The 23912-nt window shown below is 38.2% G+C and overlaps 1 protein-coding gene across 9 annotated transcripts in view; it reads right to left on the bottom strand.

Annotated features, from left to right (window-relative positions):
* Window positions 1-315: 315 nt before the first annotated feature.
* The window catches only part of poln (polymerase (DNA directed) nu), a 61462-nt gene continuing 37865 nt past the window's right edge, over window positions 316-23912 (bottom strand). For 6 of the 9 annotated variants that reach the window (XM_041986419.1, XM_041986421.1, XM_041986423.1 and 3 more), the window contains 8 exons: window positions 19726-19837; window positions 16497-16579; window positions 12831-12962; window positions 7286-7396; window positions 6458-6536; window positions 2221-2288; window positions 1320-1381; window positions 316-1021 (listed from right to left, as the gene is read on the bottom strand). In XM_041986419.1, the coding sequence (XP_041842353.1) occupies window positions 938-1021; window positions 1320-1381; window positions 2221-2288; window positions 6458-6536; window positions 7286-7396; window positions 12831-12962; window positions 16497-16579; window positions 19726-19837 (731 nt within the window). In that variant the 3' untranslated portion in view covers window positions 316-937. Of the gene's footprint in view, window positions 1022-1319; window positions 1382-2220; window positions 2289-6457; window positions 6542-7285; window positions 7397-12830; window positions 12963-16496; window positions 16580-19725; window positions 19838-23912 lie in introns of those variants that run through there. The other 3 variants (XM_041986425.1, XM_041986426.1, XR_006010544.1) reach the window with 3 other exon arrangements.

Below are 23912 nucleotides of genomic sequence, written 5' to 3'. Positions count from 1 at the left end.
TTCCTCACAAAGGATTAGACACTTCAGCAAACCTAATGAGCTTTTTCATTTTATTGAGCACATAAACAACCCCAGTGACATTAAGGCAGGATGCTCTGCTGGGTCATCCTGAGGCGTCTGGCTGGTATCAGATAAGTCACACAGGTCAGAGCGAACTGTTCTAAAGAATGCATCCACTTTTACGATAGCAACAGGCTACTCAGTATTAAACTCAATTACCAAGAACTTAAACAATCTGTTTACCCTGAGAGTGATCAGTAGACACAATATAATAAAGGGAATAATGTGAAATTTCCACAACAAAAGTTATTTCTGGGTTCAACACACTTAATGCACAAGCTTTATTTACACTTACACAGTGTAAAAACAACAAATTTAAGGGTAAAACAGTGACTTATTGTTACTTAAGGTATGCAGAAGCTCAATTAACATGCCAACAACCAACCAATGAGAAACAAACCCTCTCTAAAACATGACACTTCACCTTGGCACAGAAAAGGGGAAACATTTTCGGTCCTAAGAAGATAGTGTAAAAATGGAGGAGAACAATATTATTTTTTTCTTTTTTGTACTTTATAGGATGACGCGAGAGAGTAAGAAAAAAAAAAAAAAAAAAAAAAAGAACCGGTGCAAACCAGTCTTGGGCTCCTGCCGTTGCCCCCGGATACAGATGAAGTGAAAGCAAGGGGAGCTGCAGCTGCCTGGTTTCCATAGCAATATGGATACAGGACAAGTGAACAGTAAGGGAGAAATGTAGAGAGGGACTATGAGAAATGAAACCTGGTGAGCTCAGAACAGAGGAGGGAGGGTGAGGGGGGGCGAATACTATAAGAATAATAATAATAAAAAACATATTTATATATATATATATATATATATATATATATGAGAAATTGGCGCTGTGGAGGTAGAAGTGGTGAGGAGACAGAGGATGATCTTAAGGAAAAGACAATGCAGGGATGTTAAGCTCAGACATGGATCCCCAAGACTTCCCACTGGAGACCGCCACCTTCAGGGGGACCTAGGAAACACAGACAAAAGAATAAAATGGTGTCTATGTGGATTTTCAGGCACAGTAACTACCGTTTATTACATTGTGCATGCTCTTGCCTGGCAGAAGAACAGCCACAAACTCATGATTGTAAATGTACTTGTATTAAGTAGAACAGGTTTCTCCTACAGAAGGTTTTTCTGCAGAAAGTGTGGTAAGATTTGAGCATTTTAATCAATTTGCTTGGTGTTTAGTTAATGTCAGGTTTATTATTGCTGTAGTGAAGTAGTGAATGATTTTATCTATAGGCTCATATCATTTCACTTACTTTAAGGTGCACTCCTAGATGGTCCATGTGTTGAAGGGACTCCATGGTGCTTCTCACCAGGACTGCACACAACAGTGTTTGCACACATGTAGATGGAAACAAAACAGAAATGATGGAGAAATCATATTTTATAGGAGTTTCATTCATACTACTTTTACTGTTTTATTTATAGCTGTTTTTATTTATTTAATAAAACCATGTTGGTAACTTGGTATTCTAGATTGTGGAAAAGTGTTGAGGCACGACCACACATTTCAGAAATAGTTTTTTTTCTATTTGTTAAGTACTCCACTTTCAAATACTTTTAATCTGCTGTACAACAGTTTTTTGTGCTTACACTTATTTTGTCCTCTACCTGTCCAGTTTTTTTTAGTTTTTAAAAGAAACTCCACACCATGCTAAGGCATAACAAATTTCAGCTGATAACTATTTGGGGATCAGCATGTTGGTGCAAAAATACCATTTCTTATCTTTCAGACTGTGTAATCTTTGACCTTTTTCACAGTCATAACTAAAGAAATGGGAAAATTGTGCCTTTGAATCAGGCTGCTAGTAATAAAGTGCATATAGATACAATTTCATACTGGTTCTTTGCACCGCACTGAAAAATCCCTTAAATTAGCTGGCTTTTTAATGGTTGAATAATTCAGTGTCAAGTAGCTTAGCAAACAAACAACAGCAAAAAAAAACAAACAAACAAAAAAAAAAACTTCCTTGAAAATAGGCAGCTACAAACCTGGACAGAAATGTGCGAAAAAGCAGCAAATGTCCAAAGAAAAACTTTTAAAGATCTTCAGAAAGTCTGGAAAATGATTAATTGAGAACACTAAAGGTTTACATGAAAGTCTGGTTAAAATAAGGGGTGGCTCAACACATTTATAAGGCTTTGAAGTTATTTTACCTGCAAACTGTTCAACCTGGGAGTCTTCCACTTCAAAAAGAAGCTCATCATGGAGCTGGGCTAGAAGTCTGCAATTACATACACATTCAGAAATACACAAAACACAGTCTGCTATTACAGAGTCACTGTTAAAAGTGCCTCATTGTTTAATCTTCAACAGATGTTTACTTTGGGTACTGCTCTCCTGAGATGAACGTTTAATAATAGTATATTTTGGCTCATATGTGTTTGCTCTACCTGAGTGTATGACAGCAGAATTAATTTGGGAAAAACTAATTTGGATGGCTGGTAAACGAGCAAGTGCTGTTTATGTGTTCTGGAGTGACCGACTTCTTTAACTTATCTCCAGTCTAGATCTAGAGATATATAGTGTAAAGAGCCAGAGAAACGTTCGGTTCCAGGTTGGTCTGAGGAATCAGTTCTTCTTGTCTTCAGGACTGTTTCCATTACACAGACTGGGACTTGTTCAAAGAAGTGTGTATGGATCTTGACAAACTAACTGATGTTGCCTCTTCTTATATTGCTTTTTGTGAGGCTCATTCCATGGAAAGAAATATCTTTTTTCCATAACAACAAGCCATGGGTGACAAAAAGTGTCAAAAATATAATTAACCAAAGAAACGTTTGCTTCTTGCAGGGTGACATTGCACAACAGAGAGAGCTTCACAAACAGCTAAAAAAGGAGCTCAGACTCGCAAAGTACAGGTCAGGTTCGGACTGGCAGTCGGAAGCAACGGGACTATTCCTGGTGGCCTGGGCTCTGGAAAACTGGAGAAAGAAGAAGGAAAAAAAAAAAAAAAAAAAAAAAAAAAAAAAAAAAAAAGAATAAAAAGTAAAAAAGAATCATGGTGAACTGCATCGGTGAAGCTGATTGGTCTGCAGAAACTAGCACTCGCCCACCAATCAAATGATTTGTGTTTGTCAGTTTTTACCTTCACAAACTGGCGATTGATAAAAAAAAAAAAACAATAGTCAAGTTTTATTTTCAACACGAGAACTAATCACCATGAAAACAGAGACAGAGGAACGTGGTGCTGGTAGCCTGCTGATGGACTCGAAAAAAAGAGGAAGGGGGAGCAAAAAGAGAACTTATTTAAAAAAATAAAAAGAAAAGAAGAGGAAGGCGTTTGAAGAGGAGGCGGGAAATGACGGAAAATTTCCAGTATTTTCAGATCCTCCACCAGCAATGGTGTCCAGTCACCCGCGATGAGCTAACCGTTTAATAACTGTCAGTAACAGGAGGAGGGGGGTGGGGGGGGCAGACTTTTATCTGAAGATCACTGGGTGAGATTCTCCACGAGCCTTTTATGTAGCTGTAATAATGAGCCGGTAGGCTGCTACCTGTTGTCTAAACTTCATTCTATTGGAAATGTTGCACTGGTTTGTTGTTTTATTATTAAATCACATCAGTCCAAACACACAACTACACTACCGTTTATATACACTAGCTCATATTTGGGGTTTCCTGGTATAACTTGGATAAAATAAAATAATTTGTCAATTATTTGTGTTGTAATAAACTAACAGGTGAATATTTTAATACTTTGGCTGCTTGACTATAACAGTCTATCCACATATACTGTCCACATCTGTCCCTGTCCACATCTGTCCCTGTCCAACACACAAGTAGCTGCACAGCTGTGAGAGTGAAGAACATTTCATTAGTCCAGGTTAAATGCTGATGAGGGAACTTTTGATTTAATCAGTGTGTTAATCTGGATGTAAATAATGTGGCTGCAGCGTTTTATGCTTGTTGGGTAAATGTTGACGTCTGAGGATTTAGTTAAAACTCCATATGGAGTGTGTGTGGATGTGTTTCTGTTCCCATGGTAATAACCTGGCTTATTTTCTTGCATGAAGTATTTGGTGGGTCCTGCTGAGCCAAACATATCTCCACAGATGGGCTGCTGCATGATAAAGTTTGGGAAACCCTCCTAAAGTTGGACAGTGTCTTATCTAAGTTGAGATGACTTTTTAATTTTCTGATGTTATTTGAATAACATCAGGTGAACTTGCTGTTGACCACTTCATGTCTTTAGTAGTGAATATTTTTGTTGGTGTATTGAATGTACTACGGTAAACTTGCATCTAAATGATTTGCAGACAAAATAAAACAATCATGTTATTTATCTCAGCAGAAGATCATCATTAATATAAGAGTACTGGTTTGACTTTTGTGTTGAACCTTTTGACGAGAAGAGAGAAGCACTGGACTGGTGATTTGTAGTTTTATGTGAATGCTGGTCTAGAATAATGAGCTTTGGTGATTATTAAGTCCATGTGTGTGTATGTACACTTGCACAAGTGTGAGCATATGCATGCAGTATATGTGTTGGGGTGGCCTGAGTGAGTGTATGACTCTCGCCCTGACTTTGGGTCCCAGTCCGGCCCTGGTACAGGTACAAGGACAAGGTTGAGAGCATGCTAAGTGCAGGCAGCGCTCGCCCTGCATGGGAGGGGGTGAAATCCATGATGGGGATGCAACCAAAGAAATGCCATGTCGCCCTAAATGGAAGGTCTGATCTGGTGCTTTCTAATGAACTGAACAGTTTTTTTTTTTTTTTTTAATAGTGAAGAATTGTCCATTTGTAGAAATATTGTCTCTTCTCAGGGCAGTGTTTTTGTCAAAAAGAGCAACACTGTAAAACTTTTCCGTGGAGTTAAGGAAAGGAAAAATCCTGGTCCTGATGGTATTGGAGATCGGGTCCCTAAAAACTGTGCTGTCCAGCTGGCAGATATATTTAGTTTTATTTTTTAAACATCCCTCCAGCTTCACAAGGTTCCTTCACTCTGGAAAGATTCCATCATTGTTCCAGTATCCAAATCTGCATCTCCGAAAACTCCTAATAACCTGCTGCACTTCCCTGGTCATAAAGTCTTTTGAAAAAATAAGGAATCACTTCTGACCTGTGTCCAGGATAATCTGGACCCACTGCAGTTTGCTTACAGGTCATGCAGAGATGTTGAGGATGCAGTAGGCATTAACCCACCTTGAGGGAGCCAGGTCATTCGTCTTTTATTTGTTTACTTTTCACCTGCTTTTAACTGAATTCAGCCACACATTTTAGCAGAAAGATTAAGAGATTCCCACAACATTGATTCTGGTCTTGTAGCCTGGCTGGTTGACTTTTTAACAGAGCGACCACAACAAGTGAGAGTAAATGGTTTTCTGTCAGACACCCTCACCTCTTCCACTGGATCCCCTCAGGGCTGCGTCTTCTCACCTTTATTCTTTGTTTTATACACAAACGAGGGTCGCAGTCAACACGTAGGTCGTAACATTGTTAAATTTGAGGATGACTCAGTTATCGTGTCCTTGCTGAGCAGTGATGACCCCGATCACGGAACGGTAGTGAAGGAATTCACCAACTGGTGCAGGTCATCCTTCTTAAATATTAACATCAGTAAAAAAAAAGAAATTTGCATCGACTTTTGGAAGAATCCTCCGAACATCTCTCCTGTCAGTATTGAGTACCAGGCAGTAGAGCTGGTTAACACTTATAAATACCTGGGCACCCACTTGGATGACAGGCTGTCCTTTGACCTTCATGTCCACGCTGTGTGCAGGAAGGCTCACCAGCGCATGCATTTTTATCGGAAGCTTCGTAGTTTTAATGTTGACAGGACTTTTATGCAGGTTTTACTCTTGTTTTATTGAATCCCTTTTAACTTTCTCTTTTATCTGTTGGTACGGCTCCCTTTCCCTCAAAAACAAGAACAGATTGCAGCGGATTGTTAGACTGTGTGGGAAAATTGCAGGGATCTCCCTGAATGACCTCTCAGCCCTGTATCAAACCAGAGTGCTAAACAAGGCTCGTTTAATCCTTGAGGATCGAAGCCACCCATTGGCTCGTGAGTTTTTGCTGCTTCCACCAGGGCGCAGGTACATCCTACCAAGATGCAGGACTAACAAAAACAAATATTCTTTTGTCCCTGCAGCCAACGCCCTGTTGAATAGGTAGCTCTATTTTTTTTTAAACATATCATAGTCCTTTTTGATATTTATTGTTGTTTGTGTGATTGTGCACTGACTGATTATCTTTACTGCTTGCTGTGCAACAAATTACCCTCAAGGGATAATAAAGATTCCTTGAACCTTGAGCCAATGACAATTTTATTAAAGAGGCTTCTTAGAGAGTGAAGACAACATGGGGGTCATGGTGTAGAGAGGTCTAAACAACACATACAACATCTGAATCTTAATTTAATATTGTAGCGTCGTGTTAAGTGTTGGTACCTGGCAGAGAGTGAGCTGGAGGAGGAGACCAGGTTAAAGATCCTGATCATAGCCATTTTACAGAGATCAGCAGCAGAACCTGTACTTAAACATAAAATAGACACACACACACAAAACCACAAAAGTAAAGGAGCTGCTATTTTCTAAGGTAACAGGTCATATTTAAACATATTGAGGTTATATCTGAAAAAACTACTCAATTCAGTTTAACCAGAACTTGTTAAAGACTTTGATCTGGTTAGAATTACTTTTACGTCTGAACTGTAAGCACATTCATTTGAATATTTTATATCAATAAATGCAAATACAAACATTTTTATAATCAGAATCACTTATTAAAATGTTTAAAGATGAAAAAAAGCTCCCAAAGAACAGAACATTCTACCAACATTAAAACACAAGGGAGGTTGTATCATGCTGTGGGACTGATTTGCTGCCATTAGCTCTAGAGGCAACTCATGTACCAAAGGAAGGAGGAGGAGATTTACGAGGCATTTCGGAGCACAATGTCTTACCCAGTGTTAGAAATAAATGTATCAGGCAAAAGTTTAGGGTTTCTCAACAAGGGTGTAACCCAATGCACAGAAAAGAAAAACAAAGAAAACTAAAATATGGACTTTTTAAAGGAGTTAGCATTAATACCTGATCTAAATCCCAACAAAAATCTTTGGAGTGAGCTGAAATCTACCAATGTACTTTTGAAGAGAATGAGCACACTGAAGTGGAAGAATGATATAAATTATCAGCAGACAGCAGAACCTTTCAGATGGCTTCAAGGTCAGTGATGCCATCATTTCTGACCAGCACTATAACTGCCATTGATCCTACCCTGCACAACAAAGTTGACAGCCTGCCTCTCAGCCTGCGTGCGGACGCCCCAGTCTGGAGAGTTGATGTTGGGGAGGTTCCGGCGACGACCCATGATAGATAGCACATAACCTTCCAAAAAATACGAGATGTTTAGGATGTCGGGATTAATGATCATTATGTGTGGAATATTCACATGCATTATAGAATATACAGTGAGGTGATCAAAGGTTAATGGGTGTTTCACTTTCACTGCAGCAGCTATAAGAAATGTCTCAGTCATAAAACTTTAAAATTTAACACAACTTTAAGATCAGTTTCCTGGATGAAAGTTTGGCCTTTAATTCCCTCCAGCAGCCGTCTGCACACGGAAAAGCTTCACTTTGAGTCATCCACATCATGCTGAAGAAGCCAGACAGTGTGATTTCAGGAGAATCAACTTATTGATACAGAATAAAGCTGATTATTGTAAATGCACATTAACAGTAACACGAGAATAAACTCACACAGGCCTTGTTTAATAGTTTCATACATAAAAGCAAAAAGAAACACCCTCACATTAACAATGGAGTCACCAAAACCCACAAAGGATGGCAACACAAGAATGTCTATATCCTGATACACGTTTTATCACATGCAGATATGCAACACACACACATACATACACGCACGCACGCACACACACTCTCACATGGTTGACCAGTACATTCCATCAATTGGACAATGGAGCAGGCTTTATCACTAAATCCCTCTAGAGTCCCTTACTATGAACTAAGCCAGCCAGGGCATGAAACCTGAATGACCCTCTTCTCAGAACACACACACAAAATCACGTACACAGGCATCAATGCATAAGAAATGAGTGGACAACAGTAACAAATACAAGCCTTCTACTCTTTGTGAGTTGGCCTGTGACACATACATGTGCCCTTCTCTTCAGGAATGTGATCTTTGTTATGGGGCCCAATGACAGTGATGTGTCATGTACATTGTGTCAGTGATAACACATCACACTAACAGTGATTCAGTCTGCGGACAGGTATGGCCTTAAATTGTACTGGAATGTGAGTGTTTTTCACATCCACTAAGCTGTTGTTTTTTTCCCCAGTCAGGGAAATATGGCTGTGTAGGTCAGCTCTTTATATTTTCAGGTTGTTTTCATGGTCGGCCATTTGGAGAAAGCGGTAGCACATCTGATTTTAAACAGCACTAACAAACCAGACTTGTTAACAAGGCAAATGAATAATTCATTAGCATTTTGTTGTATTGTACTTCATCAAAATTTTGACCTTTTAACATCCTCTTATACAATCTTTTCTGACAATGGCTGTGATGCACTTTAATGCACCAAACTAAATGTTAGAAATAATTTAATTACAGTTTGATGGACATCTGGATGCTAAACAAACAGAGATTAAATCTTAATCACAAAGTTGAATGGAGCACTTTTATTAACAGCTTTCTTTCGATTTTGTTATTTGACATTTACTTTTTTGGCAACATTTTTTAAGTTCATTACAGCCTTTAGCAGAGTTGGTCCATAGTGCTTTTAGGTGTCAAACGGATTATATGGGAGCACTGCTCAGCTTGGAAAGATTGTTTTGTGCTGCAAGTCACTGAAGCAGAATAGGACCCTCTCCATCGGTTCCTCTGACTTGCCCCTTAACTAAAATGCAACACCGCTGTTGTTAGTGTCATAAGTATAAAACAATAGTACTTATGTAGTAAAATCACTTTTATGCTTTTGTTTCTCATACCAGATGGAAATCCCTTTGAACTGCCTTTGTACATGAATGTGACATGTTTTAAATGAACATGTTTTGCCTTTTTAAAGCAGCACCACTGAACCATGGCAGATTCAGTATCCTTATTGGGTCCTGTCTCTTCTCCGAGCTTTTTCTGTCCAGTAAAAGTCAGTCTGATGTTAATTCTTGCTCGGTAACTTTTTGTGTTTCTTGCTTCCTCCAATAATATAATATCCTCTTGCATTTCTTTGTTTAATTAGCCAAGGTGCACATTCAAAATGGCGAGTGTGTTGATATCCAGGTGTTGGTGTGTGATGTGGTGCTGTGAAGCAAACCCCATTTCCAAAAAAGAGAAGTTTTCTTGTATGCAACAAAATCTCAAACCTGTAACTTTTAAATTTGTTTTGAACCTAAAAGGTACAGTGTGTAAGAATTACTAACATCTAGTTGTAAAGATTACTTCAAAAGTAAAGCACAGTTGTGAATGGATAGTGGCCGTCAGTGGCCACCAGTGATCCAGTGACCAGGTGTGGCAATGACTGCACTGCAGGTGACTATTTCAAAATCGTGTACGTAAGTACAGACTTTTATATTCCTTTTAAGGTGTTTCTTATCCCAAACGATGCATTAACACCTATTAAACAAAGCTGTTACTGCAGTTTTTAAAGCTCAGAGGGTTTTCATTTCACACACAGAGTTGTTTGTCCATTTAGAGACACCGTAGTAAAAATGGTGGACAAATACGGCAGCTGTCATGTATGTGGACCAACAGGAAGTAGATATAAATGGCTCAATCTAAGAGAATAAAAATATAAGTTATTTTTGTAAAGTGAAGAAGGACACTAATAGAAACACAATTTTATAATGAAATATCAGAGTTTTTTTTGTCAATGACCTTTGATTTTGTGCCACACTGCATCTTTAAAAAGACACAAAATGTGTTCTTAATGAAAAACTTGTTTTTAGAAACAAATACATTTACATTTGGTGCCAACAACACACTTAGGAGGTAAAAAAAAGACAGAAATATACATTAATGAGTACATAACCATGTTCTGGATGATGAGGAAGTCAGGATTAAGTATATAATGAGCATCAAGCTAGCAAGGATGAGGTATGGCTCACCATTTGTGCTAAACAACATCCAGAAATGTAATCTAAAACCACATTACACAAGGAGGAAACAATATGTCAACTCTGTGCAGGAATGTCACTGAGTTCTCTGAACACAAGCTCATCTCAGACCAACAGAAAAACAATAGACACGTGTTTTCTGGTCAGATGAGTCCATGTTTTAGCTGCTCTTTGGGATAAACTGATGTGTTCTACCCTAACCTAACAAAGAAAGAGAAAAACCATGTTATCAGACAAAGGTGCAAACAGCAGTATTAGCCATGACATGGGGCTGATCCAGATGGATGATCTATATAAATGAGAAGGAACCATTAATGTTCCACTGGAGAGATATATTCTGCTTTTGAAGATCTCATTCTGTAGGAATTACAACAAAGTGGCTTCATAGACACATAATGTGTGTGCTTGAGTGGTCTGCCTGCAGTCTAGTACAGTCTCCTACTGAAAATGAAGGAGCATTTCAGACAATGACAACCGAAGACTACTGAGCAGCTGAAACTTTGGATTCAACAAGAATGGACACATATTCCTCCTCATAACTCCAACTGTTAGTATACTCAATACTAAAACAATTCAAAGTCCAATTTTTAAAGGTAATGCAACACAGTGGTAAACATGACCCTTTGCTACCTTCTGTTTCTAGTATCAGCTTGAGATGAGATTAAATCTTTAATTGAAACAGACTGTAAATAAATTAAATTCTACTTGATCCTATTATAAACATGTTATAAGGAATCAGGATCCCCATTTTAAATTTTTGTTGCGTTTTAGCTAAGCTTGCTTATTGATAATATCATACACTGGCTGCTGCAGCATTCAGAAGACTTTACTTGTTTGTATCTGTGATTCCCTGTAGTCTAAAGAAATAATCCTCTTTTTTTCTTTGTTTTTGTTTCTAACATTCTTAAATGTGATGGCATGGCATTCATCCCGAGAGCTCAGATAAAATCTGTGTGATGTCAAGAATAACAGTTCAGGCTTTCCCAGAGTGGCAGCTTTACCTAATTTCAATATCAAAGACTTTGGGTGTCAAATACAGTGTAAATCATAAAAAAAGCAGCTGTGTTAAGTACTATAAAAATATTTAAGATTTTATCCTAATTTCTACCCAGTTCCCTTTATTCTCTTCATAGCTTTGTTCTTCTTTTCATTACTCTCTGCTGTTACATTGTAACGTGCACATTATGATACTGTGTTCACCTTTACTTTACCCTTTGCAATACATTTTCAACCAAAATATGACAGAAGCTGAGTTTGCACTGTTCACCTTATCTCTGCCAGCATCCATTCTTCTGAACTAAGTATCACTGTATCAGAGTGACAATAAACCCAGTGCAGACTAAAAAAAAAGAAGCCAGGCCAGGTATTAATCTCTGCTTGTGAAGTCGCAGCGTAGCACCCGAGACATTAATCAGGTGTGAAACTGTACATCTTACCCAGTCAGAGTAGATTACACACGACAGTGTTATTGATTAGTTTAATTTCTGCTGTAGAATGAAGGAGAAAAAAAAAAAACAAGATACAAGAGCAGTTGTTTTTGTTCTCTGGGATTCTGGAAGGAATATGGTGACAGACTGTTAACCAGATTAACCTAAGAGCAGTTTTTAGATGGGAGCATCACCATGGCGATGAGCTGAGTTAAAGATGATGGTTTGGTGCATCATCCTTTTGGCCCTGAGAGGGAGGAGGCCTCTGTGATCTGTGCGCAGCATTTTATTACAACACTTCGATTAGGGAAGCTGCCTCCGGAGAAAGGAGACGTGAGGAGCGAGGAGAGAGGAGCGAGGAGCGAGGAGTGTCACTGGCGATAGGTTGCTGTGGGTGATGTAGCACCTGTCCGTGTGTAACTGTAGATCAGTGTTTGCTGTTGTGGATAGCATGAGAAACATCTACTGCTGAACTAAGGCTTGATGTTTGCAGCAAAACGAGGTCATTTTTCAGCACATTTTTAACAAGATAAAGTGACAGATGCTGGCTTTCCAAGCTGATTTAGCCTCAGAGAGTATCAGAAGTGAACCCAGCAACAAGAATAAATCTTTTTCAATAGTAAATTTTATGAAGATTTACTTTCTTTTACAGTGTAACTTAATTACACTTTATTTGCAATATAAAAGTATATACAGAAATTTTACCTCAAACAGTTCTCAGTGAATATTCAGAGGAGCAGTTTTGGTGCAATCTGAGCTCATCCTGCTGCCTGTCCACATTTGGCTCATGTAGTGTGTGAAGTGAGGGTTAAAGTGCAGACTTTACACTATTTTGTGTGAGCGTGTTCAAGTCTCAGGTGTGCTGTGTTAGCAGTTTAGTCTGAATATAAATAGTGTCCCATCTGAGCCATCAGACCCTTCACATCCCACCCCCTTCAAGTATTGACCCATTCCAGTTTATCTCATTCCTGTCAATGCAAGCACATCTTCACTTTCAGCTAAACACACACGTCTGCAGAGGTGTGGTTGTGTGGAAGAAATTCAAATCACGCAGTAGATGACAAAAGTGCAGACCTCATAGTAATTCTTAAAAGTAACTCCTAATGTCCCAAAGTTTAACTTTAACTTGGACAATGGGCTCTAATCCTATTTATTTTAAGAGCTATGCTCTCACTGTGACACAATCTCTAGAAAACTGATTCTTTAACAGTAGTCGTAGGTATTCAGCATCCTTTAGTGAAAATATTATTGCATGCAGACCTTGTTTGTGGCTCTGCTGGATGGTTCTCTGGATGAACGCGTGGACCTCTATGTAAGTCTGGAGGAAGGTGTCCTGGAATTGGCTGGCCTGGTCAGCGCTCACCCCCAAGATCCCTGACAGGCGCTCACGACCTGCAGGGAGTGACATTTAACGGGCGAGGGGGGATGGTATTAATATGCCATAGAGATAAAGGGTAGGGATTTTTATATTCTGTGTAACTTTGAAATTTAGATGTGCAATTTCAGATATACTGCAAGCTTAAATCAATGATACTGGATATATCAGAAAAGTCCTAGGAACTGGTATACACACAGGCGTGTCCTTTACTGATGGGCTGCTGGATTGATTCCCAACTTCGATCTGTTCTTTTCCTAGTTGACTGTTTATTTGATCCAGGACCCACTCTGGTGGATTATTTGATCTTGATTCTTCCAGCTGGTGTTTCGATTCCCAACCTCCCCAGATTCCATGTTGGTGTCCTTGAGCAAATTACCTAACCCAACATTGTCCTCATAAGCTGTTTAAGACAAAAAAAATCTTCTAAATGAATGAAATGTAAAGTAATTTCATGTAATCCAGTCTCCTGTCCAGGGAGAGGTTGACCGTTTGGTTGGCCTCTGGATTCTCGGCTCTGGTTGGAAAGCAGACTGCCTTCTTCTGCATGTGTGTTCTCAGGTTTTGAACTTGAAACAGTTTTACATCTACGAGTTTACTGTGTAACTTAAACAATAACCTTTAATTATTTATTTATTAAATTATCCCCAGAGAATATAAATGGAGCAACATGACCTTTATCAATACTGGCTGAAGACAGACTTAAAGGACCAGATGAGGAGAGTAAAGCTAAAAGAGAAATGGACAGAGGACAGACGGGACCAGAAGGCAGAAGAAATGAAGAGAAAAAATACAAAGCCAGCAGACAAGAGAGATGGAGGAGGAAAAGATAAAAGGAATAAAGGCACAAATCAAGGCAACACTACGAGGGATTATTTGTGTGTTTTAACAGAAGATGAAACTAAAAGCACAAAGACTTAATGTATGTATGTGTTCTCCTAGTGAGTGTTAAAGGAAAACAGCCGGTAGCAGCAGTACTGGAAGGTTAGCATCAAATCAATGGGGGAGTTTAAAGGGTAGGCTAAAGGGTGCCACATTCAAGGAGAGTGTGGGTTGTATGTTTGATGTATGATCTATGGCAATTATTCACAAACTGGCAACATAACACAAACATTCTGCCTCTACTATAAAATGTGGGTTTCTTGTTTTGTTTATCAGAGTGAGATAATTTTCAGGAATATATTTTATGCCTTTACAACCGATCTTTTAATGTTTAGCTCATACAGATATAATATGGAAATGTCATTCACAGACAATATTATGTGAACAGGGAGCAGCTTTTGTTGGACAAGTAAATGGTATTTTTATACATCTTAAAACGCATATCTGGAGGGTGAGTTTGAGGGATAGTTGGGGGCTACTGGCTGTATCATCTGTAGGAATTAAATTAAGATTTTTTTTTTATTATTAAATTACAGTGAGTGTGTCTAATTAAATTATTCAAGAATCAATATAGTGTATATGGCATTTTTGTATGATGGTAAATGAATTGTAAAAATGAATAATACAGCATGTCAAATTACAGTAGGCTTTGTTTTTGGTCAGTAAGCTTTAAACTGAGACAGAAGACATTTAATTAATTACAGGAGTCATTATAAAAGCTCTTTCAGAAATGTGACAGGTTGTGCTAAAATGCAATCCACTGAGCTCTATATACAAAAACCATGTAAGCAACATGAATAAAGGGTCATTTAAGTGTAACCTGGAGGTTTCAGTGTAGATGTGACAGAGAGCACTAGCTCTGGATATGTTGTGTGTTTTGCATGTGTGAAAGCCTACATTCCTGCTGAATGAGGTCAGCACATGGAGTGAACTTTAACCTTCATTGCAGACGCTTGCTGTGCTGTTCCTTTCGTTCTGCTGTCAGTCTGTTCTCCTTTCAGTTTGCCCTCTCTAATCTTTTCACTACTGCCATGCTTTGATTTCCTTTCTAGGATTTTTGACCTCTTTTTTCTGCCTTTTGTCTTTTTCAAAAATCCCTACAGCATATTTTAAATAAAAAAAAACTGTTCATTGTTGCAACACTATTTATGCCAGTTTAGGTATTTTCTAAAACTCACTGGCTGACACACTACACACACTACGCTGAAAAATAAATACCTACAATTTAATCTCCTTTATGCCCCTTTTTGTCTTTACAGCATTATTGTTTGGGCCTCTTATTCGATGACCTATTTGTAAACATATGTGAGTGTATGAGTCCATAGCACTGCTCTGCCCCTCCTCCCCGGCCTGATTGTCTGGTTGAGAAAGCTTCTCTCAGTATTTGGTAACCATAGCAACGCATCCTTCCATGAAGAGCTGTCTGTGTGTGCTGATCAGGAGCTCCTCACATTCCTTGCCTCGTTTCTCTCCCAGCCCAACCTGCTCTATACTCTTATTTCTCCCCCCTTTCTCCTACACTATTATCCACCTCCCCCCTTTTCCTGCATCTGCTTTGCCATACTATCTATCATTTTCTCTACATTTCCTTATGCACTCTACTCTCTCTGTGTTTTTATTGCTAAAATTTTTTGTTGTGACTTATTGCTGCATGCATCTCAAGTTGCCCCTCTTACATGAATAATTTTCTTTATGTGCCTAATTAGATATTATATTTGGACTTCATAGAGTTTCTGAGAATTTGCTGATTCAGTGTTGTGTTCCACCTGAAATCTCTAACAAGAAAGAACCGTGCAGACAGCAGCAAAAGTTTTTGCATTTCTTGTTTCTTTTTTTATTATGCCAGCTTGTTTTGTTTTAATGGGTGTAACATAAGTATTGTAGGGATATCATTATCAATATTTTCTCTGAGCGCAGAGAAACATCATGTAAAAGTACTGACATTGTTATCAAAACAGTCATAGGCGCAAATTTTAAATGTTTATCTTAGCAGGTACTTACATGTATATGTCATGTGCTGCAACAAGAAATTCTGTGTGAGTTGTTGATGAACTACAGATTCCTGATTATCAACAGCTCTGCTTGTTTGCAACTCAACTAGTTTGTGCATCTCTTGTTAATTCCTATGGTATTTATTGAAATAAGTTTGTTGTAGATCAGTGCAGTTTGAAGATGCCAGCTGCAGAACAGGATTCCTTCTTGTGCCACTTTGGTCGCGTCACCTTTACTTTGAAAGCCATCACATATGTATAAACTAAAAATTGGTCACACAGACAAGCTTTAATTTTTAAGGGGCAATATAAGTGTATTATACACTTATATTCTTCTCACTCTTCATATTTCTGTTTTGTAAGTCTTCTGTTTCATCTACAGCTCTGCACACTCACTGGAATCAGGCCAACATAGAAACACAGGGGGAAAACTGTGTCCCAGAGGAAACTGCTGGGCATTTTTACAGAAAGATAACCTGAAATATAGCTAAGAAAAATACTTTTCTAATGTAATCTCTTCATTCTTTATCCTTCTGCTGTCAGTGAAGTGATTTCTCTTTGAAGAGTTGGTCACTTTCTGACATTTTTACGTTAAATCTAATGAAAACATGCATCTTAATTACTGACAACTACTTTTAGGTGTCACTTTTCTAGAAGCTGATGTGTGTTTTTACTCACCTACTCCGTATACAATAGCATACACAATGCGCTTGGACTGTTCTCTGTCCTCAGAGGTCACCTCACCAACATTCATTCTTTTCCTGAATGACAGAAATTGAGAAATTGAGCACTTATGTTGTTTAAAAAAATGTAAGTGCAACACACTCATTTGTACATAAACAAACACCATGGCTGATTCATCAAAGAAACACAAAAGAAAGACAGGAGAAGAAAGAGAGAAATGGACAAAGCAAGAGATAAGACAAGAGTCGACATCAGACTGACTTTTACCAGCTGCAGAGAGCTCAGAGTACAGGTAGATAGATGCAAGATAGATGCTGAATCAGTCATCTTTAAGGTGCAACCTACTAAGAAAATCTGCCAAAGTTCAGCAGTGTTTTTTTAAGCATTAAATACTCAACTAGAGGTGTTGGTTGACAAGGTTTGAAGATTTAGATTTGATGGTATTTCAATTACTGACATGGAACATATATAAAGCAGCTACACAATGATTTCCACCATCAACTAAAGACAAAACATTGTCTAAATATAATTAATACTGAACTGTTTGTGTGAATGAATGCCTGGAGAAGAGTTGTGATAAAATTTGAGAAGAAAAGGGGCTCAGATATGCAGGTTTAACTCTCTATCAGAGGTACAGTATGACATGCATGGCAAAGGAATAAGCAAAACTATGGAAATATGAGAGAAGATAGGCAAAGACAGAAACATAACACATTAGAGAAATCATGACACAAAAAAGGAGGAAATTTGATATACAGAGCTACAAGCGAAATAAAATTTAAAGAGAAGGACTACAGAGAAAAGAGGCAGCAGTAGTCTGGAACATGGATGGACAGTCAGACAGAGACAGTTATGTAATGTGACTTGTAGACAGACGTAGTTCTGGGATCAGACAGGGTGAGATGACTCGTCTGCAAAGTGGCCTTTCTGGAGGGGCTTAGGGAAAGCTGCCACTGCTGATCAGTGGTGATGGAGAGTCCCCCCCAAACATAAACTAACTCAAAACTACAAGTGTGTCTGAGGATTGTCAACCCTCCAGTGTTGAATGATGCCACAAGTCCTGCTATGATTGAACTAAATCAAAGTGCTGCTCTGCTGGTATTTTTCCCACAGACACATGCACACATACATGTTGAATGAAGTAATGAATGCTGTCCAGTAAGTCTCAGATGGCAAAGCTTTTGTTGTTTTCCAAATCCAGGAAGAGTTCACAAAAGATCCTATTCGTACCCACTCTAAAATAGAGGTGCTTCACACTTATAAATACTTGGGAGTACTACTTAAAGGCTCCCTCAGTTTTGAAGAAACTGAGGTTAAAGTTTTTTTTAAATAGGTTTAGTTTTTATTTTAATGCAAAAAAGTGGCTTGTCATGTTGTGGAAAGAAAAACTAACCCTTCTTAAAGAAAAAGGACTCGAGGCAGACGATTCTGGCAACGGAAAAATCCCTCTTGGGTTATTCAGTCTTCACAAGTAAAATCAGAATACAGTTTTCATCATTAAAGTCCATGAAGGGTTTAGCCTCCTCTACAGCTTAAATTTGACAAGTCATCCACCTTATGATTACCAGATTTCACTAACCATCTTAATATTATTTTTACATCACGCTAATCCATCCTTGAGATCAAAACACACCCACAAACCTGTTTCTGTACAGCTCCATAACTCTACATTAAAATAAATGAATCCTAACAGTCGCTGTGACTTTTCTGACTGTGCCGGATTAAGGAAAACTTCTATATTTCTGGTCAATGTCTTAAAATGATCAACACCTCGCTTACCTGAGTTTTATTACAAACTCAAAGCAGTCAATAAACCACTGTGAGTTATTATCTTTGGTGGGATGGCCTGTTCTGGCCACCCGAAGGAAAAGTCATTGGCATACTTTTTCCGTTCACAAGCCCTTTTTGTTATCTGTCCCATATGCCCGTATGGATTTGGGTAAAAGAGCTTTTGTCCATTTTGCCTTGAGTTTGTTGCAGAAAAAAATGGAGATGCTGTCTATCTTGGCCAGCACTCCCTTGAAAAAGGGGTTCATAATTTCAATGGGATTTTTCTGGTTAAATAAAGGTTAAATAGAAATATTTTTAAAACAGGAATTTTTGTGTCAAACAGTGTGTTATGGTTAATGATGGGCAACCGCCACAAGCTCCACAGGTTTCCCTCCATCTAGTTGGGAGAAAAGCCATACTGGATTTTCATTGCCCTCTGCTGGGCAGTAATCCACAAGAAACTTAAAAAAATACCTGGATTTTGGTAGGTAAATTCCACTTGTTAGCAGACCTTATTTTCCTGAAACAAGCCTGTTGCTATCACTAATAATAGCAGCCTACAATAAGCTGGAGGACAAGAACGCAAAATAATGTGTAAAGTTTTTGCAGAAATCTTTTTTTACCCTTAGGCTCTGTACTTACAATCTGGAGGGAGCTGCTCTAACTAGAGTGAAAGAGCAACTGAGGGAGACTGATAACATTTTAGATCTTTTAAGGAAATTTGAGCAACAGAAGAACCACAAAAACAGAAAAGGGAAAGCTGTAAAGGAATGCAACTAAATAAAAAAACTTCATAAATAAAAAGGGACAGAAGCAGCAAACTATAGAGACGAAATACAGTGCTCAGATGAAGGCAAGGCAAATTTATTTGTAGAGCACATTTCATGTACAAGACAAGTGCTTTACAGATGAAGACACTAAGATGGAGTAATCCCAGCAAAGCGGCAGTGACACCAGTAATTTGTTTAAAGGTGAGAGAGAGATCATTACAGAGAGCAGGGCTGTTATTATGAAAATCTGCTTAACTGGTCACCCAGTGCAGCTAACCTGACTGAGATGGATGCCAGGACTGTCGGTATGACGCACAACCGTGATGTTAGGTTAAAATTATGACAGACCTGTATGGAAATAAGCTGCACGCTGATAGCAAGAGAGAAGATGGAAAACACACACCCACTCACAAAAATGTTTCAAAAGGGGTAAAAAAAAAAATGTTATCACCAAGGTGACCAACCCAGGAGTATCCAGGCCATGGAGAAGAAACAGAGAAAGAGTTGGCATGGTAGTCATAGCAACAAGATTATTAGTGTTTGAAGTAAAGGAGTCAGCAGTCTCAAGAGAAAACATGGAGAGGATAGGAGAGACCATGTGGAGCATCAACATTCACCTTGACAAGGAGGTTAGGGGAAGGCTGGTGTGTGTTTATGTGTGAGTGTCTGTGAAGTAGACCCACCAGCGAGAGGCCAGCATGGTAAAGACGTCAGCCTGCGGGTTGGTAAAAATACGGAGGAGCTCGGGGTCGGAGGACAGGTGAGCCAGCAGACGTAGCTCCACCTGGCAGAAGTCTGACATAAGCACAAATATGTCCATCACTTCAGGAGACATAACTTGTAGTCATAACCACTGCTTGTCAAACACCTACGTTAACTATAAAAAGCTAACACTGCATACAGCATTTCTTTGACTACGCTCTCAGCATCCATCATCCCTGAGTCAGAAAAATAGTCATTTCACAAATAAATGTCATGACAGTAGAAAAGAAGGACTTTTGAATTTTAGTTAAAAGACAAAGAGTTTGACATTTTAAGAAAAAAAGTTTTTTTTTTTTTTCTGGTACATCAACATCACCTTCATTTAAAAGCTTTCTACACAGAAAGGCAGGATTTGTTTGTGGATGAATGAGTCTCTGTCTCCAACATGTTTCTCTGCTGCTGATGGCAGTGTTAAATGACAGGCCTAGAAATCGATTGTCCTTGTTTTCTTTTACACTCTGTCTTTTAAAAAAGCATTAAGAGCTGAACAATTTAATACTACTGAATTCAATGACAACTACACAAGTACAGCAGCTACAAGACAAAAAACAAAACAAAACTGAATAATATTACTGATAAAATTAAATTAATGAAATTAAACTATGCTTATTTCCTTCCATGCTGAGATTAAATCTAAATAATCAAATAGGATAATCTTATAGTGAAATCCTGAGAGTCAACATAAAGTAGTTAGAATTGCTTGTAAAGTCCTTATCTGCTTGTTATTGTAAACCTGAACTCACTGATAGTTAGGCTGGAATCGGGAAATTAGATCCAGAGACTCATTTTTACTAGACCTGACATTTGTTAGATATTATTTGAATTTGTCTTTGAATGTATAACCTGTGTATGACCTTAGTTAAAATATTTAATTGCAGCTTTGCAAGTTGGGGAAAAATAACACACACACTTAACAAGAACATTGTGTAATCTTGGATTAACATGTGTTGCTTTCTGTTTCTAAGTGAAGAAAAGGAGAAGCTGACTTTTAAAGACTCAAACTGGTATTAGGGGAAATGTCTGGCCTGTGACATGTGGATGCTTTTGGCCGTACTTCTGTTTTTGCAGAAACAGGAAACCAGTACCTCAGATGGAGCCGAAGCAGACAGACGAAGCTAATAACAGAAGATGCAGAAAAAATCTGCCTTGCAACAGTTGATTAGTTAGTTATAGCTTCCAATCACTGTTTAGTTTAGACAAGGTATAATTACTGGGTTCAGGGAAAGCAGCGGGGGTCTGATTTTGGCTATCAGCAGCAGAACTCCTTCCTCTGTAACCAGACAGGGTGAGATAGTCTCAGAACCCAGAATTCTGTAACATTTCCAATTAATTGTAAAAATAAATATCTTGACTTTGAGAGAAGTTGTTTGTTCTCACTGATCAAATCAACGAACATGCGTGGAAGGAAAACCGCAACTTTTCTCTAACACAGTCCAACTGTTACTCAAATACAGCTATCTCTAACCATTGTGTCAAATAGCTTTACAGTAAAAACCTGTTTGATATTAAGGTTTTTCACCACGACTGACACTGATTCAGAGGATAAAAAGTGTCTTTAAAAAAAGAACAGAAACTGCAGTTTGCTGCTTTTTACTTGGTCCAGTTTATGTTGCACCATTTATCAGCTTTGGCCAAAATCTTTGCCAACTAAAATTTAGTTTTTTTCAGTGTATTTTAAGCAGATCAATGGATCTTCAGCCTGGTCTGATTATCTTATTTATATATATTTATCTTTTTTTTATATATATTTTGCAAACACAAGGGTACTGGTACTACCAGAGTCTTTAAAGTTACTGCACACCAGTATCAAACAACTCTCAACAGAAGGGAGGTGTTAATTTCTTTGACCTGACAATCAGTTCATGCCCATTTCAAAGACATAATTTTGTTTTCATATACTTATTTGAATACTTTTGTGGGAATATATCAAAGTTAATTATCCATTTAACAGTGAGCTGGATAAAACTTGGTTATTAGGGAAAAGACACATTATTTGAGACAGGATTAAAGTTGTATCAAACCCTCATGTGACTACACAAAGTGAAAACGTAAACGTTTCCTCTGACTAAAGAGATGAAGTTCATGTAATGATGAGTATATTTATGTGATTTCACAACCATTTTTAGATACATACATCAAAATCCATCTTGATGTAATAAAGTCTAATGTACCAGGATATTCAGTAGTGGCGCCACTTGAACTTTAAATCCTCTCCACACAAAACTGTATTTTATTTTGTTTATAGCTTCTGTGTGATGTTGTGCAACTACAGCGGATCCTTTCTGTGTCAGTCAGGTCACTCTTGTTTAATTGTAAACTCTTATTTCCCTTTCAAGCCAAAGCTAGAAAAAAAAAGTCTAAGTACTCAGATATATTAAGAGCTTTCTGCTTATTGTTGTCACAAACATGTGTGCAGCTAAAAGTCCACAGAAAAGATGGATGGATTTTTTTCATTTTTTTCCAATATTCCAAAAAGATTGCAACCTTTTGTCAAGTACTTAAAAATATTGTGAATTCAAGTCATTAAAATAAAACTATATCATTTTCTGGACTTAAAACACTTTGCTTCTGACTAGTTTTGATAGCAGAGTGACATTTATTATGCACATTCCTGGAGCTGTCATTGACCTGCAGCAACCAGAGTTGACAAACTGCACTTTTTTTTTCCAACCCAAAGCATCATGTTACAGCTGCATTTTGCTTTACAGTTCCACATCACACGCCAGCAACTGGATATCAACACACTGGCTGTTTTGAATGTGCATCAAGAGTCATTAAACAAAAATAACAGAAAGAATCAGAGGAATCAAGAAAAGAAGGTGACAAATCAAGGGGTCAAAATTCAACATCTGACTAGAGTAGAGACAAAAACAGGAGGCGCCTAGGTCCAGTAGGGCAGCTTTAAATGTGTAGGTTGGACTCAAATGTCTGAAAGGTAGCAAGATTCTGCTTCATCCATCTCTTGTCTAAAAATGCCAAACTTGTTTAACTTTCCGAACTTGTGCCAAAAAAACGTTGTTTGACCAGCTGGATGAGGACCTCCAGTAATCTTTGTAAGCATAAAAACTACTCTATAAACTGAAAATAATATTAACAATACAGTTTTGCCAGAGTTCATTTGCTGCCCCTAGAACACGAAAAAAATAAGACAACTTTTTAAAATTATAATTATAAGCACCTAACTTAGCAAGGATTTCAACATTTGGACTAAGGAGTATATTTATAGAGAAAGGAAGGATGGGAAATTGCAGGACAGTAAAGCTGCAGGATGGAAATAAAACACCTCGACATAAAGGAGTCGGATTCAGAAATCTGCCCAAAGGTCCAGCATAAAGTGGGAGATAAAAAGAGGCTATAGAGGTGACCGAAAAACAAATGCAAATAAGGCAGGCAGAAAGTCACACTTCACAAAAATTTTAACACAACAAAACCCACACATTTACAAATGCACACAGCTGGACAACTCTGTTAACATAAATAGAGACAGACAGAGTAGACACATTCATCTCTTTGTGTCAGGTGACGGGATGTAAGGGCAGCATGTCCTTTACTGACAGGTCTACAGCTGTCTTTGTTGCTTTGGTTGATCTGTAGTGAAACATCTCTGAAGATGTAGTTACACATGCACACAAATGCACACAAAACAAGTAAACACACTCCATCTAATAAGCAGAGAATGGACAAATTTCCACTTGGGCTAAAACAATCAGCTGATGAAGAACCATGATGAGTGGATGCGTGGGATTGTGAGAGCTTGGATTTCATGTACTGATGTATTAAAAAAGGTTGTTCTAGCATTTGTCATTATTGAGGTAAAACTGAGAGTTTGCTGTGGTACGGTGGTCAGAAGAAAATCCTTTAGTTATGAATAGTGGTGATAACTCTAAAAACTGTCCATCCCACAGTGCAGATTAAAGCAATAAACCTCTACCTGTAACACAGGTTAGACAGCCTCAAAGAGAAAATTCATAAGAGGCCGACTGAAGGTGAAGTCTCAAGATGGATGGATGAAGACAAGAAAAAATCATGGAGGAAGGGTGATGGGAAGGTGAAAGATGGAGGAAAAAAGATCCACTTTTGGTTGTGCTGAGATGAGTGAGGGAGTTTC

This window comes from Melanotaenia boesemani, chromosome 5 (genome assembly GCF_017639745.1).
Source record: "Melanotaenia boesemani isolate fMelBoe1 chromosome 5, fMelBoe1.pri, whole genome shotgun sequence".
NCBI classification, from domain to species: domain Eukaryota; kingdom Metazoa; phylum Chordata; class Actinopteri; order Atheriniformes; family Melanotaeniidae; genus Melanotaenia; species Melanotaenia boesemani.
Note: the sequence above shows the minus strand (reverse complement) of the source record. Positions and strands in the feature narration are given on the sequence as shown.